The sequence below is a fragment of the Erpetoichthys calabaricus genome, chromosome 13 (assembly GCF_900747795.2).
Source record: "Erpetoichthys calabaricus chromosome 13, fErpCal1.3, whole genome shotgun sequence".
NCBI classification, from domain to species: domain Eukaryota; kingdom Metazoa; phylum Chordata; class Cladistia; order Polypteriformes; family Polypteridae; genus Erpetoichthys; species Erpetoichthys calabaricus.
The window spans coordinates 30,553,191-30,573,218 of NC_041406.2; the positions used below are offsets into that span (position 1 = coordinate 30,553,191).

Genomic DNA, 20,028 nt, shown 5'->3' on the forward strand with positions numbered 1-20,028 from the left:
GTGCCAGTTGCACACAAATACGTGACAGTGTCATGGAACAGTGGCAGGCACTTACAGACCAGGGTGTCACTCCATGAGCCAGTAGCTCACCTTGCATTACAGGATAGTCACACACTCCATGGGACACCGAGCTTAGGGGCGGTATGGGCCCCCTGATAGCACAGGACTCTCATTACAAGTGCAGTTGCTGTTTTAACACTTAATCTTTTCTTTTCCTGAATTCAAACAGCATTACACCACAACATGTAATGTTTGCAACTAAACTTAACGCAAGATAGAATCAAAGAAAAATAAAATAGTAATAACTAAATCCTTCTCATGAGCTGTACTTTTGATTTTCAGAGCTCTCATTTTGTATTTAGATCTAACATAATTTACTTCCTACATGTAATACTTTATGTTTACTGACATTAAAGTTCATCTGCCACAAATCTATCCATGTCTGTATGCTCTCCAAGTGCCTCTGTAATGACTGAATGGATTCTCTATTATATATGGAACATCACTTTTAATGTCAGCCAGTTCTGATAAGGTTCCTCACACCATTGCTCTCTGCTTCCTGTGTCTGAGCCAATTCTACACCCATCTACACACAACACCCTGAACTCGCACCTCTTTTAATCTCATGCCCAACTTTTCATGTGGCACCTTATCAAATGCTTTTTGAAAGTCAACATAAAAGACTTAAAAGACTATAAAAATTTTAAAGTCTTGGAATAATAAAAGTGATATAACACCACATATTTGTCGTGGTTTGGGTTTTTGTAAAGCTGTGCTTCTCATTTTTGTACTCTGTACACAAGCGTTTTTATAATTTTTCTTGCGTCAAACTTTTTAAGCTATTCATATTTATTTGTCCATTTTGGTTCCTCCTTCATGGCAATCTTCATTTTGTTGTTGGCAATGGGGCTCAGTTTGCATCGTGAGAGTTTTGCAAATTATGCAGTATAAATTCATTATCTAGAGGATATTTAACATGGTAGCACACTGTGATGTGAGCTAGTACAAAAATCATAAAAAGGCTAGGTGTTTTGGTTATTTTTTAATTTTCAATTTTCTTTGTTATTATTGTGCTCTATCAGGGCTCTCAAAACTTAAAAATAGTGGTGGACCTGAGAAATAGACCAAAATTCCAAATTTTTCTGAAACAAAAGTGTACCCTTCACCTGTTATGAATGACATTGTTTCTTAAAATACATTCATGGCGGGGGGTAACATTCCTTTATTTCAGACACCAGGTATTCCATTCTGCAAGGTGTTTTGTGATAAGAGATTTTCCATAAAAGTTAATAATTTTTGCTTCAGTTTTTGCCATCATTTTATTTTATCTAGTGGGCGCCCCATTTTGACATCAATTGCCTCATCATTGCAATGAATCCCATGATGCACCAGAAATGCACCACAAGTGATGTCATTAATGCAAATGTATAAAGGTCATCACATGCATTTTCAAATTATCTGAGATTGAATAAACATAATGATTCTTGCAACTCTGTGCACTGTGCACTGCTGAAGCCTTCCCCTTGTGTAATCTTTAATTAGCTCCCCTAAAGACCCATGGAATGGTCACAACTTGGACAACGTGTACAGAAGAAGAAGGAATGAGTTTTGTATTCTATCATTCAAATCTTTCAATTCAGTTTCACCTTGTGTATTGCAGCTGGTGAGCAAGGAGTAGAACTAGGAGATGACCCAAGGGAAAAATTAAAATAGTAGTCAAAAACGTGTAGAGCATTTGTTAACAAACACGCCAAAAAATGCTGTGATGCTAAAACCAAAACAGAAACCAAACATTGAAGTCAAAAAACCGAAGAGTCAATACAAGAAAAATACAAAGTAGTCATTTCAGGTTCAGGACACTCACATCAAATTCTGTGCAATGACAATCCAATGACCAATAACTGCCATGGCAACAGACAATAAAATAGTGGCACCCATGTTGAAAAGACCACAAAATCAGAGCACTTGTAAAAATGTAAGATTGTGACACGTAACAATAACAAATAATAGGAAAAATAATGTACGAGGTGAGACACAAAAATAACCAGATTGGTAAAAAAATATATTTATTGGTGAATTACAGCATTCTAAACATTGTCACCTTCTATATACTCCCCCTACCGATATCTACACCGCTCCATACGTATCTTCCATTGATTGACACAGCTCTGGAAGTCTTCTTGCTTGAGGCTCTTCAACAGGCTTTTCGTTTTTGTCTTCACTTCATCCATTGAAGAAAAATGTGTTCCCTTCAGGTCACTTTTAATTTTCAGGAACAAGTAAAAATCACAGGGAGCTAAATCGGATGAGTAGCGAGGATAATCGAAGACAGGAATTTTTTTGTCAGTCAAAAACTGCTTTACAAAAAAAGAAAATTCACGAGAAATGTGATGTTGATTCACTGTTCGATTTTTTCACTTGACATTATTGTGGCAACTTGTGAAGTTATTGTTGTGCAAATACTGACTGGGCTATTCACAGGATATACCTAGCCAGTCGGTGGTTTGAGAGGGCATGTATGAGGGGATATAGTTCTATGATTCACATCCAACCGACCTCCAGATGGTTTTCCAAGAAAGCCCCAAGCCCAGTCCGGTTATTTTTGTGTCTCACCTCGTATCGTTTTGTTAAAAATACAAAATTAGTTCAAAATTATCCACAGAATCATGGCATTTACAGTCTTCTGAGTACTCACATGGTTATTCTCATTTGTCAACATAAAATATGTTTGAAGAGTTGTATAGTTACGACCCACCTCAGGGACCACCAGCAGCTATCCTCCCAATATTCCCCACGAGGTGTTGATGATTTATGTCGAGCCTACAATTGAGGAAGTAAAACAAATAGCACTGAAGAATGGCAAGAACCAGGTGTGTGCCAGGTCACTGCAGAAGTGATCAAAGCCGGGGAAGATTGCTTGCTCTGACGACTTCAGTCACTCTTCCAAACAATCTTGCTCACAGAAGAAGTACTACTCACATGGAAAAAAGCCATCATCATCGTGCCCATCCAGAAGAATGGAAGAACTATTTTAGCATCAGCCTTCTTTCCATTGTAGGCAACATCTTTGTGAAGATCGTCCAGTCAAGGCTGCAAAAACATTGGGAAGAGACCATATGAGAACAGGTAGGATTCAGACCCAAATGAGGATGCTACAATCATATCTTCACCATTCATCAACTAATGGAGGAAAGAGTTGCATTTGTTGACTTCAAGTCAGCTTTCGACTGTGTTCAATGGCCTGCCTTGTGGAGATCATTGGAGATTGAATACATGCCCCCAAAAGTCATCACACTCCTTCAAACAGCATACAATGGTTCAACCAACCTCCATCTTGAGTCAGTCTAGTTCTTGAATCCCATCTGATAAGACAACTTTTTTTATATAGGAAAGGTGCTGAAGGTACACACAGGGCATGAAAGCAAATATTTTTAATTATTCCATGACCTATCTTTGACAGGTAATATGGCTAATTCTACAATAAAATACTAACATTGAATTTGGATTATTTTTTGATGTGCAGCATTTTAATGTTAAGGAGATTTTACATATTCTTTACAAAAAAAAATAGGTGTATCTATGTGAAGACTTGTGTCATTGACTGCTATGGAAGTGGAGACTCTTTGACTCTTTAGTAATCAATTGAGAGGCACAATTTGAGAATTTACTGCATACAGTTTTATTTTAAAAGCAGAACAACCACATAAAGTAACATTTTCAAAAAAATATTTTAATTAAAAAGTGCAAATAAGCTGTCCAACTTGTAACATTTGTGCAAACAAAGTTTATTTTACTTAATTACAGAGTGGTTTGTCAAAAGGAAATATAGCAAAAAAAAAATACCAAGCATTCATTTTTTTATATTGGACACTATGCAAATAGTTTATGCACTCTACATTTTTATATTAATTTTCTATTACGTTCTACATTACTCTGTCAGTAGAAAACAGCAAATTTTAGATTTGTTAAAATTAATTTAACAAAAAATTAAATTAAATGTTACAGAGCATTTGCCTTTTCTTCAGTTAATAGAAAGTAACATATTAAGTAATGGACCACTTTTCAAGCACTTAGCCATTTATATCAAAGTTAATGAATGTGAATGATGAAGTGTGTGAAACTGTCTGCAGTATTCAGACTGGTCTACAGGGACAACATGGAGTAAAAGTCTTGGGACCTCTTAGGTCACCACTTGGTAAAACCTTGAAGTTTTATTAAAATTACTCCTAAACATCTCTGTATGTTTATGTTTTATTAAAATAAGTTATTTTAATATAAATTATTCAAAATAATTAGTCAGTCAGTCAGTCATTTCCCAACCCACTGTATTCTAACACAGGGTCACAGGGGTCTGCTGGAGCCAATCCCAGCCAGCACAGGGCACAAGGCAGGAACAAATCTCCGGGCAGGGTGCCAGCCCACCACAGGACGCACACACACACACACCAAGCACACACTAGGGACAATTTAGGACCGCCAATGAACCGAACCTGCATTTTTTGGACTGTGGGAGGAAACCCACACAGACACGGGGAGAACATGCACACTCTACTCAGGGAGGACCTGGGAAGCAAACCCAGGTCTCCTTACTGCGAGGCAGCAGTGCTACGACTGCGCCACCATGCCGCCCATCAAAAATACTTATTCTTGAAGTATTAAGAATGGTTTTAATTGGATTTAAAGATTTTGCTAAGTGGGCCACTTTGCTACAAGGTCCACAGTTGGCGATTGTGTAACAACATCAGAGTCTGCATATGGATAGGCACGCGAGAACACAAAAACACACACACCAAGGAACAATTTAGCATTGCCAATCCACCTAACCTGCATGTCTTTGCACTGTGGGAGGAAAGCAAAGCACCCAGAGGAAACTCATTCAGACCCAGGGGGAACATGTGTCTCCACATAGAAGAGTACACTAAAAGAAAACACTGAAACCAAATAACATTGATAATCTTATTTTTAAGGTCTCACATTTTTTCTTACATTTTAAAATGTTTTCTTTGGGTGATCTCATACAGAATTATCTTTATAAAATGTATTATTATTATTATTATTATTATTATTATTATTATTATTATTATTTGAGATTGTGCTGCTAGATACAACTAACAAAGAAAATGACAACTGCACAGAAGCCCAAGAGCCAGAAGTTCATCTTGAATGTGGATGAGCTGTTGCACAAGTCAGTAGTGCAGCATGATGTTGTTGCAGTTTGACTATTAAGAGCTGCTGCTGCAGAGCATACCAAACTGGCGGCACATATCTTCGTATAAGTAGATTGTCCATCTAGAAAAAAAAATCATAATATCAAATGAGACCTTCTGACATACGGTATGATGAACATTATGAATGTCGAAAAAGACAGTCATATATTTAATCTTGAATGAGCCTCATGCATTTTATTATTAATTACTGAAACACAGAGCATTTCATGGGGTGGAGTGGTGGCTCTGAGGCTAGGGATCTGTGCCAGAAATCAGAAGGTTGCCAATTTGAATCCCTTAAACAGCAGAAGTGACTCTACTCCATTGTGCCCTTGAGCAAGGCCCTTAACCTGCAATTTGTCTTGTCTTGGCCATGATGTTAACCTGCATCCAGCTCTGCAAGCAGGTCCACCATCTTGCAGGGAAACCTTGGGGGTTGGTGGCATAATTGGCACTCCAGCCACTGTTGCAGTGTGGTGCTGAGGTATCACCAGTCCAGGTAATTCGGTGTGTGGTGAGTGCATGCTCCCAACCTCTCTCTTTCTACTGAAACTTGCGGACCTACAGTCTTAAAATAAAATGCTACTCAAGGGCAGATGAGAACAACGGTACACTCCCCATCCTTTGTTTACAAACGTAAGAACTTACAGTTCATTATGATATATTTTCTGGTATCCTTATCACTAACCTGTGACCACAAAGAGGGTACATCAGCATTATAGCATACATTTCACCATATTACAATACAATATCAAAAGGCATTGACACTATTTCAAAAATACTTTCAAGAATTATTTCAGCAATGTATCTCCCCACAGTCTAATGTGGATGATTCTTCTTAATTCATTCTATAATGTATGGTGCAGTTTTCTTAAGCAATATGCCACTTTTTTAAAGATAATCACACCACTACTCTTAGACCCTTCCTGATTTTTTCTTGTCTTACATTTTTTTATTGGTCATTTTGCTAATCAGCTGCTTGTTAGTACATGGCACTCTATTTTATACAATCTACTAATAAGTGATGTACCTTTTTGCTATTATCCTAATACTTTCTGTATTTCCACCAAATTTATGTCACAGTTTTGAGACAGTCTCTTACACAGGAGCATATTTACAGTGACTGCACAGTTTGGTGATCATATCTTACAGACATTTATTCATCTTTAACACTTCAAATGATTAAAGTAAGATGAGCTTCAAGTTGATCGCATTTATTTTCCCTGGCTTGGGAGAGAGTGCTGTATGAGCGAGTGTGTGCCTTGGTGCGTATTGTAGGTGTCTTTATGATGAACTCTACTAGAGATATACTGTACGCTACTATTCCAATTTGCTCATTTTCAGTGCTTCTTTAACAGATACAGTAAATTTTCTAAAAATCTCAATTTGTTTTCAAAGTAGTGGCAACACTAACAAGAATTTAGTCTTAATTTTGATACTTGAACCTGACATTTAATTTGTGTCAATGAATGCTGTCAACACTCATTTTTCCTAGACTACTCAAAGGAGTTATAAAAGGAATTCAGCTTTATTTCAGTTTTGGTTTGTAAATAAGAAAGTCTAAGTTAGTTGACATTAAATATATATATTATATATATATATATATATATATATATATATATATATATATATATATATATATATATATATAGTCACGCACGCGCGATTAGGGAGCCGCAGAACGACCCAAAATGGGACGCAACATTGTATGTCAGATGGGAATGGCGGGGTACTAACCTCTCTCTCTTTGTTTCTACAGAAAGAAAGACGCACCGCCGCCATGACTCCACCTGAACACTCCAAAACAATACGCCACTTCTGCCTTCCCTCTGTCTCACCCCGATGACGTCAGCATTCCCAGCATCCATCTCGGTTCCTTCCCATCAGTCCATTCATCCATTTCCGGTCCCGCAAGATAAATGTTCCCCCATCCGCCATGATGGTGGGCTGTGCTATGAATGCCTGTTGTTGTATGATTATTTGTACAATAATTCAACATTTCTCTACAGTATATGGGGCCAAAAACCTCAAACCTTTATGAGCGTTTTTGTGCTTCTTTACAGTGGCGTAGTCAGCAGGATTGGAAAAGTGTCCGAAAATGTCTGAAGGACAGGACCTAAATGAAGTTCTGACCGGGATGGCCTCCCAGATCCAGAACCTACAGATAGCGCACGCCGCGACAACGCGGGAGTTGGAGGAGACCAAGGCAAGGCTAACAGCGGCAGAAGCGGTAAGACCGGAACCCGCTCAACCTCTGCCTCCCCCAGTGGTGCCGCTGACGGATGCGGATGATATTGAATCGTACTTGGGCATATTCGAGATCGAAATAAGTGGCCGCAAGCGGAATGGGTGTCCATCTTGGCTCCGTACCTGAAAGGTGCTACGCAGCGGGCCTATTATGACCTCCCCGAGGAGGAGGCCGTGAATTATGACCTCCTTAAAAACGGAGATCCTAAGCCGCTATGGCATAACAACAGACCAGCAGGTGAGTGAGTGGCGAACCACTCAGACAGTTCCTTGCCACCAGAGCCCTACTTTGTGTTGGAAAATGATCTGTTATATCAGGTCGCGAATCACGAAGGTGGAGTGAGGAAGTTGTTGTTAGTACAGCGAACCTTCTGGTGAGAGGTCTGCGAACTGGCACACTCCCATCTCCTGGGTACCCACCTGGGAACCGAAAAGACGCTGGAGAGAATCAAACTGCGGTTTTATTGGCAAGGAATAAATGAGGAGGTCCGACATTTCTGTCAGTCCTGCCCGGAGTGTCAGATCCGTCAGATACCTAGGAAGGACCGCACTCTTCTGGTTCCTATTCCCCTCATTGACGTTCCCTTTGAAAAGCTCTGTATTGATCTTGTTGGTTCCCTTGAACCTTTGAACCGTGGCCAGAAATATATATTGGTCATGGTGGATTACGCAACTTGGTATCCAGAGGCGGTGCCCTTACGCTCCGCTACATCAAAGAATATCGCACGGGAATTAGTCAAACTCTTTTCTAGAGTGGGAATACTTAAAGAAGTCCTCACGGACCAAGGTACTCCCTTTACTTCGGATATGTTCAGGGAGGTGGCTAAGTTACTCCGTATTAAACATCTGAGAACGTCTGTCTATCACCCACAGACCGACGGTTTAGTGGAGCGCTTCAATCAGATGCTTAAGAAAGATATTACGTAAGGTAGACAGCGCGGACAGTAGAAACTGGGACGAGCTTTTACCTTTCGTGCTCTTTGCTTACCGGGAGGTGCCACAAGCCTCCACAGGTTTTTCCCCTTTTGAACTCCTATATGGACGCCAACCCCAGGGACTTTTAGATATTCTAAAGGGAAGGCTGGGAAGAGGAGGCTCGACCCGGCAATAATATTTTGGAATATATCGCGCAAATGCATGATAGAATGGACAAGATTCGGCCTATTCTAAAAGACCACATGATTCATGCTCAAACAGCGCAAGCCCGGTGTTATAATAGGAGTGCTGTCCTCAGGGAATTCCACCCCGGGGACCGCGTGATGGTGCTCGTTCCCCAATCCCACTCCAAATTACTGGCCCATTGGCAGGGCCCTTATGAGGTAAGGGAGCGAAAGGGGCTGGTAGATTATTTGGTGAAACAACCGAATCGTCGACCAAGCGAGAGGGTGTACCATGTGAACTTGTTAAAGCCGTGGAGAGATCGGGACGAGGCTCCACCCTCCGGTACAGCCCTCTCCCTTTTCGCAGGAAAACCAGCTCTTAACCTTGGTCCAGACCTAACACCATTACAACAGCAGGAGCTGGAACAAGTGGTCCGAGCCGTCCCCAAAGTGGTCAGCGAGTCACCTGGCTGTACTTCGCTGATTGAGTACGACATCATTACTGAGCTGCGAGTGGTAGTCAGGGAAAGACCCTATTCGCCTCCCGGAGGCAAAGCGGGCAGAGGTGGAACTTGAAATCCAGAGGATGTTAGACATGGATGTCATTGAAGAGAGTTATAGTCCCTGGTCCAGTCCTATCGTCCTCGTTTCTAAGCCTGACAGTTCCTGGTGATTCTGCAATGACTTTAGACGTCTGAACCAGGACTCCAAATTCGATGCCTACCCCATGCCCAGAGTGGATGACCTATTAGAGCACCTGGGTAAGGCACAATACTTGACTACCTTGGACAAGACTAAAGGGTACTTTATATATATATATTATTTACTTGGAAGTCCATATGTAATGAGATTTTGCATTACTCTTAAAGATTGTGTAGGTTGCACAAACTCTGATTTTCAATGTTTAGCATGTTAAAACACAATAAACTGTGCCAATAGAATAAGTAGATCAATGCTGATAGTTGTAAACAGTCTGTCTGCATTTGTTTAACATGTATTACATTGTTTAATATGACTGATCACAATTATCTGCAAGTTAATGAATTTCAGTACTAGACAGTACAGAATGTTGTCATGAGCGGACATGATGTGTAAACCTGAGATAAAGAATATTAATGTTAAATATGTGATTAATACGTTAACTAATGCATTTACTACATGTGTGGAGTTTTGCATGATATTCTTCCATACATGTGGATGCGAGTGTCCCCTGAGATGGACCGATGCCCAATTCAAGACCATGTCCTGTCAGAATCAGCTCTCAGTGACGCCATAAAGAAACAAGTGTGTTCAAAAAGAGGAGAATTAAACAATGGGATGAATCTTTTCTCTATCCATACATTTGTAGAGTTTGCATGTACTTTGGGTATCCAAGCTGGTTTCCTTGCACAATCCAAAGACATGCAGACTAGTATGATGGGAAACTCTAAATTGTTGTTAGTGAATGTCCAATGAAATGGAGAGGAGTGTAACAGAGAATAATATCAAGCCTTATAATATTGAGCCTCCTGTTTTTTATTATTAGCTACTGAAACATGTGAACCTACAGTCTTAAAATTAAATGCTACACAACTCTAGATGTAAACAACAGTACACTCTCCATCCTTTGCTTACAAATGTAAGAACTTATATCTTATTATGAATTCTGAACACATATGTGCCATGTCTTGGGGATTATCAATAGTAGTCTTGCAGGACTGATCTTTAATTACAGTAAACTTTTCTGTCCACCAGTAATATGTCACCTAAAACTTTTTTGAATTTCCAAAGTATACCAGGTCATAAGCTTTCCAATTAAGACTAAGATCAAGACTTTAGTCCCATTGGTTCACAAGTAATTATGTGACAGAGAGACATTATTATATATTATATATAATTAGATGTCTGACAATATAAATGTTTAAACAGGCTGAGAAGTCTAACTATCTAATTTTAAAATGCAAGGAAGCAAGATAAGCCAGATTTTACTCCTGGACATTTACAACTTATTAGATCAGATAAGAATCTGTGTAAAGTACTGGACTGGGGGATTGAAGGCTTTGCATAAATCAGGTTGTAGCAGAGTGTCCAAATAACCTGGGTGATACAGTGGCAGAGATAAAAGAATACAAACAGGCCACAACTGGGTTGAAATGGGGCCGAGTCTGCCTGAGGAAGAGGTGTGTGAAAGACAACAACACTGATTGAAATTAAAGCCTGAGAGAAACGTAAATGTCTCTGTTTCATTAATGTAGAGGGCCATGCTCTCTGTGAATTCTTCCATCTTGAGGAGAGTTAAACTCTGATACCTTTTGCTGATGGTATACTAGATCAAGGGCCAGTGGTTTATGCTTTGAATGTATTTACTCTTCTGATCTAAAATTTGTTTTCCTACCCATTTTCTTTCTGTAAATGCTTGGGGTGAAGCATTCATTTAATTATTTTAGTATATTCTGGTTGTTTCCCATCATTATTATAATTATTTCTAAACAGTATCTAATGCTTTTACACCAGGTTTTTTTCTCTTCCTCTTGCTGGAGTAACTGGCAGATTTTGTTATCATTTTAGAGCTTGTAGGCTATTGCAATGTTTTTCACTTAACTTTTCACATAGTTTTTTGATCCCTAGTTATTCATTCATTCATTCATTTATTTACTAAACCAGCTTCTTCTGATGCCCCTGCAAGTTGGAGGACCTCAGGGGTTGGTGGTAGGATTGGCACTCCAGCCACTGTAAAAAAACTCACACTGTTCTGCTCCTTTCAAACTAGTGTGGTGCAGAGGTGTCACCCATTGCACAGCTGTGCTTGAGTCCTAATTTGGGATCCTGAAGTGGTTTGCCATGTGGTGGGTACAGCAACATGCTGCATCAGTGCATGCTCCCAACCATCTGATGTCTGGTTGTGGAGCCTCTCCAAGCAAAATCAAATGCAACGCAACCGTACAGAAGGCACCAGTCGATCACAAGGCTCACTCCTGCACTCATTCACGTCACACCAGTATATAGCATTTGTAGGACCACCAAGAGAAAACCCATGTGAATACGGAAATAAAGTGTCAACTGCACAAAGACAGTAACCAGATCAAACTTTGAACCCAGGACTCTCAGGCAGCTGTGCTAAATGCTGAGCCACCAATCCTGCTACTGAGAATGGTATTTTCCTGTTTTTATTTTGATGTTTCTATTTCTTCTCTTTTTGTTTTCTTGTTCAATGGTCTTTTTCAGTCCACCAGTGTCTCTCCCACATTAGCTCATTACCAGAAGAAATGGAACTGCACTTTGATTTCTCTTTATGCTATTGGTGTTAATTTTCTTTATACATACGTACTATTAAAATGTTGTGTGATGCTCTGTACTGTTAATATAAAGCAGGTACTGTCAAACTTGTTTCAAAAGGGCCCATCTCACCACTGAATATAGAGGTGAAGGACATAGCATTCACTGTAATGTATTATCTCAAAAATAGGCACATTCAAACAGACATCATCACTGTGTTTTTATTTGGAGAAAATGGGTGAGCATAGTGGGGCTTTTTTTTTTCATTCATGAAATACTGGATTCCATGAGCCAATACATGTGACTAATGTATGGATGAAAGGAAACAGAACAGCAGGGAATTAGGAGACTAACCACACCACACAGGCATTCTAGAAGAATAACAAAGACAGAATCTGTGGGACTCAGGTAACCAGACTCTAACTGACTGAGCCAACAAAGAACAATTCTTGGTGGATTTAAGTGAAGAACGAATGATACGGGAGCCCTTTGTACCTGACATGACCTGATGAATGTGGTTGAGCTTTTGTGAATACTCCACACATCTTCCCATTTTTTAAAGTGTCACAATGCTGTCCATGGTGTTCTTAAGTGTTTTGTTGCACTCCACCTTTTAATGCAAAAACGTCTACCAAATACTGTATATTAAATATATTAAAGCTCATCAGATATCTTATATTTGTTATCATACTGTCTACTACAATGTTCAGAAATGATCAGAATGCTTCTGTGAAGGAATGATGATGTTAGTCCTCCATTTTGTGTGCTATGCTGCCTCTGTAAGAGAGATGATGTAATTTATCTTCCTGACAATTCAGGCTTTGTGCAGCACTTTGAATGTTGATGAAATGGCCACGTTGGTCTCAGTTGGGATACATTGGGCAATCACTGCTGAATGTATGACATAAATTAGAACACTTACAAAATAAATATTTGTTATAAATGTCTTCAGTCAACTTTTTTTTTGTTTATTAAATGTTATATTATTTGGCTTAGAGTTTGCATTGTTTTAATATCTTAGCTCATGTTAAACAATATGCAGGTGTTTGTATGTTTCTAAATGCTGACATTCTTTTTTACTACATATGCCTGAATGGCTTCATATATGCATTAATTAAATTAACTTGTTACTTACTGACTGTGTTGACTGTAGACATACAAGTGTCTTCACCAGATGAGCACGTTGCTGTATTTTTAGTGCAGTCTGCTTTTGATGTAGCAAAAAGACACGTGTAGCATTTTAAAGCTTGAACTGGGGAACAAAAAGAAATGCAAGATTGATAATATTTAGAAAAATTAAAAAAACAATTAATGCTTTGCTAAAGTTACTAAATACATTAATACTTTAATCATATACACAGCTTCTAAGTAGTATTACTAATATCAATTTTAAGCTGTAACAAGAGATAGCAAAATAGCTTTACAAGCATAAAAGTACAACATGCAGTTCTGGTCAGCACGCTACAAAAAGACATACAGTAGCAGCACCCTGTAATAAAAAGGTTATTTTGTGCCAATTTAATTTGTGAAGATTATTTCTCAAAGCCATGTAATTCAGCTGAGAGAGAGAGAGAGACGGCCAGAGATGGACAAAGGACAGCTGTAAATCAGGTTAAATTGACAAAGGGTGTGAGAGGGGCACACAAGCAGGTAATTTTAAAAAGTGCTGATGTCTGTTTGATCAAAATGGTTAAGAAACCAGAGTCTGTAGTAAGAACAGGTGAACTAGCCAGTTATTCTGTTTTCTAACATGAATTCTATGAATATGTAATCATGTGAGTGTTTATAATGACAAAGACCCAGCACTATGTCAGAATCGAACCTAAGTTGCCGCCATTCCCAGCTGGAAGGGACATCTGAAATAAGCCTTCTCCCACTTGACTAGGATGTCCCTCTGCTTCTCTCCGGCTTGTTTATGTATGTATATGATTTTATCAATGTATATAAAAGCCAAATACCACTGACTCACTCATCATGAAATCTCCTGAACCATGAGGACTTGGGACTTGAAATTTGGAATGTAGGTTACCCTTGGCCCATAGGTGCTCGCTAAGAAACGGTTTTAAAAATTTCGTGGTCCAAGAGCGTTCTGTCTGTATGTCTGTCCGCTTTTCATGAGAGAATTACTTAACGGATTTACATCCATCCATCCATCCATTGTCTCCCTCTTATCCGAGGTCGGGTAGCGGGGGCAGCAGCTTGAGCAGAGATGCCCAGACTTCCCTCTCCCCGGCCACTTCTTCTAGCTCTTCCGGGAGAATCCCAAGGTGTTCCCAGGCCAGTCGAGAGACATAGTCCCTCCAACGTGTCCTGGGTCTTCCCCGGGGCCTCCTCCCGGTTAGATGTGCCCGGAACACCTCACCAGGGAGGCGTCCAGGAGGCATCCTGATCAGATGCCCGAGCCACCTCATCTGACTCCTCTCGATGCGGAGGAGCAGCGGCTCTACTCTGAGCCCCTCCTGGATGACTGAGCTTCTCACCCTATCTTTAAGGGAGAGCCCAGACACCCTGCGGAGGAAACTCATTTCAGCCGCTTGTATTCTCGATCTCGTTCTTTCGGTCACTACCCATAGCTCATGACCATAGGTGAGGGTATGAACATAGATCGACTGGTAAATTGAGAGCTTCACCTTGCGGCTCAGCTCCTTTTTCACCACGACAGACCAATGCAACGCCCGCATTACTGCGGATGCCGCACCGATCTGCCTGTCGATCTCACGCTCCATTCTTCCCTCACTCGTGAACAAGACCCCGAGATACTTGAACTCCTCCACTTGAGGCAGGATCTCGCTACCAACCCTGAGAGGGCACTCCACCCTTTGGATTTACATCTGGTTGTTTTCTATAATTTGCTTGAACTTTCCGGTTGATTTTGCGATCTCTCCTCGCGCTAAGTACCATAGTTCATTTGTGGTACCGATGTATTTACGCAAGTCCAAGAGTGTCTGTGGGCCGAGAACAGGGGGCGGGGTCTTCCTTATTCACTCGCCAGCCTCTACGTCTCGCCACGTGGTGGGAGTGCATTTTGCCTCTGCTTAGCTGCTAATACCTGTTTGTTCAATAGACATTATCAGCTACAGATTGTTAAGGAGTAACGTTTGACGTTTTTGAGAGAGAGATCAGAGTTACGTGTGTTTTAGAGGGTGGCTGCTGATTGGCAGAGATATTACAACCATGTGCTTTTCTCCCCACGCGGGGAACGCTCTCCCGTCAGAGCTGAACACGATCAGATACAGTGCCATCGTCTATTGATTTTTAAAGTTTGTCCTGTTTCATTACTATGTGGGTGCAGCCACGGGGGAAGGCTAGTATTTATTTATATATATATATATATATATATATGGGAATGAATTGTTACCTTTTAAAGCAAGTTAAATACATATCTCTTTTTGTACCATATTCCTCTCTTGTAATTATTTTCCGCTATTTCAATTCTAAATTAAGAAACATATTCCAGGGAAGAAAGGTTGCCCCCCTGCTGGATACAGCACCTAACACTTTGCAAAGAAGAGCAACCAATCTCATCTCAGGGCTTACAGATATGTCTTACTCTGACAGTTGGGTCTCAAGCACTGGAGACTGAGTGAGGACTTAAAGCAGGTGTTTAAAATCCTCAAAGGCATTGAGAATGCAGATTCAACGAACTTCTTTCAACTTAACCGTGAATCACGTACTTGAGGAAATCAGTGGAAATTGAGGGGAATTGCATTGAGGACTGACTCCAGGAAGCACTTCCTTACACAAAGGGTTGTGGAAACCTGTAACTACTGAGGCCTGTAGCAGGAACCTTGACAGCCGTTAAGAAGAATCTGGATGAGATATCAGAGCAGCTTAGCTATTAGCTGAACAAATGAGCTTGATGGACTGAAGGTATCATTTTATTTGTCAAATTTCTAATGTTCTTGTATTAGTGTATATTGACATTTATATTGATCAAGTTCATTGCCTTTTGACCACATTTCCAACTTGGATGCATACAATCTTTGTGTTTTTTTTGTGTTTCAGTTATTTTATTTGCTATGTTGTACTGCTTTGTACACTTTCTTTGCAGGCAGCGTACAACATTTAAAAATGTAGAAATTCATTCATTTATTGTATGGAACCTACAAAACAAAAAAAAGTGTTTTTCATCATTGTCATGGTTGTAAGACAAAAAATCATAATCCAGTTATACCTGTTGCCCTGGGGGTTATGATAGCTTGTGCACCTTACATGATATTTTTAGAAGAAGTAAAGTCAATTAATTCACCAAAGTCAAGAAAACTCAAGCTCTTCTGCATATTTCCTCAATTCAACAGACCTTCACTAAAAGTCTCAAGAATACGCGGGTTTGTTGATATAACCGGGATAGAAAAGGGAAAATCTAAGATCTGTATGAAGGATTATTCTGTAATATACACTTTCAGTATCTTCATTGGAGCACAGAGATCTGTCAGTCTCTGCCATTGGTTAATAATTAAAATTTGAAAGGGTAGGTCAGCTGTTGCCGAGATTATAGTTCTTTGTTTTTATTTTAATTATTCTTTCAAAACATGTCACTACTGTAACTGAGAATGGGAATGAGGCTGTTCAAGAAAATGTAAGTTACACTCATGGAAAGGAATTTTCTTTTTATGTGTAAGAATGTAAGGTGTGTGTTATTTGAGTTTACAAGCAAATTATCAGAACTTTAAACAATGGGCTTGGAGATCCATTTTCAATTCAAGAAGTGCAACAAATAATCCAAAAATGAGTTTGAGATGGGGGTTGGGTGAGAGACTAGAAAATCCTGTGACTGATTATTACATTCTTAAGATTGTAATGTCTTGGTGTATGGGGAGGTGCCAGCATTGCATTTTGATGAGTCAATAGAGAAATTTTATATTTAACTGATTTATAACAGACTTGTGTGGCTACAGCATCATCCATACACAGCGCCTCTAAACAGCATTCAACCCCTGGACGCTTTGACATTTTTTTGTTATTCAGTGTTGAATCACAATGGATATAATTTAACTTCTTTGACACTGATCAACAAAAGAAGACTCTTTATTATCAATGCAAAAACAGATCTTTGCAAAGCAGTTTTAATTAATTCTAAATATAAAACACAAAATAACTGACTGCATAAGTATTAACCACCTTCAGTAGATGCACTTTTGTCTTTCATGACAGCTTTGAGTGTGTGTGGACAGGGTTCTCCTTCTCTTTGCATATCTGGACACTGTCATTTTCCCATATTGTTCTTCACAAAGCTGCCCAAGCCTTGTCAGGTTGCTTGGGAATTGTAAGTGAATGACCCTTTTCAACTCCAGCCACAAATTCTCAATTGATTTGAGATCTTTATTCTTACTTGGCCACTCCAGAACATTAACATTGCTGTTTTGAAGCCATTACTGTGCAGTTTTGGCTTTATACTTGAGGTTATTGTCTTGGTGGAAAACAAATCTTCTCCCAAAGTGCAGGTTTCTTTCAGTCTACATCAGAATTTTCTCCAGGATTTTCCAATATTTTGCTGCATTAACTTTACTCTCACAAGCCTACGAGGACCTGATGCAGAGAAGCATTTTCCCAGCATGACGCTGCTACCTCTATACTTCATAGTGGGATGGTGTGCTTTTGATAATGTGCAGTGTTCAAGCATGGTGTTTAGTCTGATGGCAACAACACTCAATTTTAGTCTCATCAGGTCACAGAACCTTCTTCTAGTCAGGCGTTTCCTTCTGGCAAACACCACTGAAGATACCAAGTCAAGTTAAGTCAAGTTGGGGAGCATGCACTGGTACAGTGTGTTGCCACACCCACTACACAACGAAACAACTCAGGATCCGGGTTTACAACCCCCCAGACAGACATGCGGTCCATTCCCACCCTCCGGAAATGACCATCTATCTGCCGCAGCCAGGTGTTAAGTGGGCAACCCCTTGGCCTGGTTCAGCCACTCGGGTCCCCAACAATGAAGATCTTACAAGCTGGATCACCCTTTGGGAAATGCGCCACATGGCCGTAGTGCTGTAACTGATGCTCCCTCACAATGCAGGTGATGTGCCTCATTCGGGACATCATGAGCAACCGCTCATTTGACACAAAGTCAAACTAACTGTACCCAAGGATTTTCTGGAGAGACACAGTACTGAAGGAGTCCAGTCTTCGTCTCAGGTCACTGGATAGCGTCCATCTCTAGCAACCATATAGCAAGACAGGAAGCACCAGGACTCTAAAGACTTGGACCTTCGTCCTTTTGCATAGATATCGGGAGCGCCACACATCCCTTTCCAGCGACCTCATGACCCAACCCCCCCCATGCTCTCCCAATCTGTCTACTGACTTCATAGGAAGAGTCACCAGAGACATGGTCACTGCCAAGGTAAGTAAACCTCCCGACAAGGTCGACACTCTCTCCGCAAACAGACATACTGCTGATGGTTGTGCCCAAGAGGTCATTAAAGGTCTAGATCTTGGTTTTTATCCAGGACACTCGCAAGCCCAGACACTCAGACTCCTCGCTCAGTCTCTCGATACCATGTGTGTTGTTTCTCTTTACCCAAAAAGCTGCATCTGGTGAAGCACCTGAGCACTGCTGTTGTATGCACAGTCTCTCAAACAGAAAACAATGTAGCTTGTAACTCCTCTAGTCTTCTTGCACGATCACTTAATTTGTATGGGCATCCTGCTCTAGGCAGATTTACGGCTGTGCCAAAGTTTTTCTATTTGTGAATGACTGTTTTGACTGGACTCCACAGGAAATTCATTAACTTGGATATTTTCTTGTCTCCATCCCCTGATTTGTTCTTTTCAATCCCTGCTTAGAATATTCTTATGTCTTGAGGAGGAGTATAGGGACCTAATCAATGACTTTGTTAAATGGTGCAACTCAAACCACCTACAAATGAACACCAGCAAAACCAAGGAGCTGGTGGTGGATTTTAGGAGGCCCAGACCCCTCATGGACCCCGTGATCATCAAAGGTGACTGTGTGCAGAGGGTGCAGACCTATAAATATCTGGGAGTGCAGCTGGATTATAAATTAGACTGGACTGCCAATACTGATGCTCTGTGCAAGAAAGGACAGAGCCGACTATACTTCCTTAGAAGACTGGCGTCCTTCAACATCTGCAATAAGATGCTGCAGATGTTCTATCAGACGGTTGTTGCGAGCGCCCTCTTCTACGCAGTGGTGTGCTGGGGAGGCAGCATTAAGAAGAAAGACGCCTCACGCCTGGACAAACTGGTGAGGAAGGCAGGCTCTATTGTTGGCATGGAGCTCGACAGTTTAACATCTGTGGCAGAGTGACGGGCGCTCAGCAGGCTCCTATCAATTATGGAGAATCCACTGCATCCACTAAATAGTATCATCTCCAGACAGAAGAGCAGCTTCAGCGAGAGACTGCTGTCACTGTCCTGCTCCACTGACAGACTGAGGAGATCGTTCCTCCCCCAAACTATGCGACTCTTCAATTCCACCCGGGGGGGGGGTAAATGTTAACATTTAACATTATACAAAGTTATTGTCTGTTTTTCACCTGCATTATTATCAATCTTTAGTTTAATATTATTTATTGTATCAGTATGCTGCTGCTGGAGAATGTGAATTTCCCATTGGGATTAATAAAGTATCTATCTATCTATCTATCTATCTATCTATCTATCTATCTATCTATCTATCTATCTATCTATCTATCTATCTATCTATCTATCTATCTATCTATCTATCTATCTATCTATCTTCAGTGTGTAGGTCAGGCCAACATACTGACTCACCACAAGCTGAAACTTACAAATGAGGAGCTTTTAATCTACAATCAACTCCAGACAGGTGGTCTCCATTGAACTACTTCTGTGACTTCTAAAACCAGTTGGCTGCTCCAGTGATAATTAGGTGTGTTTAGGGGGGCAAATACGTATGTGATCAGTTACTTTGTGTTTTATATTTGTTTAATATAGACCATGTTGCAGAGACTTGTTTTGACTTTGACATTAAAGTTTTATGGGAGGTATTTTCTGCAAAAAAAGAAAATTAACATTAAAATTATAAAACGAAAATGTAACCTCTCCTTTGTCATGTATTTTTTAACGTCTACATGAAAGGATGCTGCAAAAATTAAAAATAAAATGAAATAACACAAGTTGTAATTTCATACACACATAAGAGTAATTTGTGAAATTTTTTAAAATAAAATTAAATCAAAACTTTGTCATTTTGTCATAGGCTTGGAAATGTCGAGGCTTTCACCAGCACG

The 20,028-nt window shown here is 40.1% G+C and overlaps 1 protein-coding gene across 5 annotated transcripts in view; it reads right to left on the reverse strand.

The window, feature by feature from the left end:
* Window positions 1–20,028, reverse strand: part of LOC114643692 (ly6/PLAUR domain-containing protein 2-like) — a 201,288-nt gene that overhangs the window by 134,711 nt on the left and 46,549 nt on the right. For 2 of the 5 annotated variants that reach the window (XM_051935931.1, XM_051935930.1), the window contains exon 2: window positions 12,945–13,061. The exons of 2 other annotated variants lie outside the window; for them this stretch is intronic. In XM_051935931.1, coding sequence (XP_051791891.1) covers window positions 12,945–13,061 — 117 coding nt within the window. Of the gene's footprint in view, window positions 1–4,296; window positions 5,290–12,944; window positions 13,062–20,028 lie in introns of those variants that run through there. One more of the 5 variants, XM_051935929.1, reaches the window with a different exon arrangement.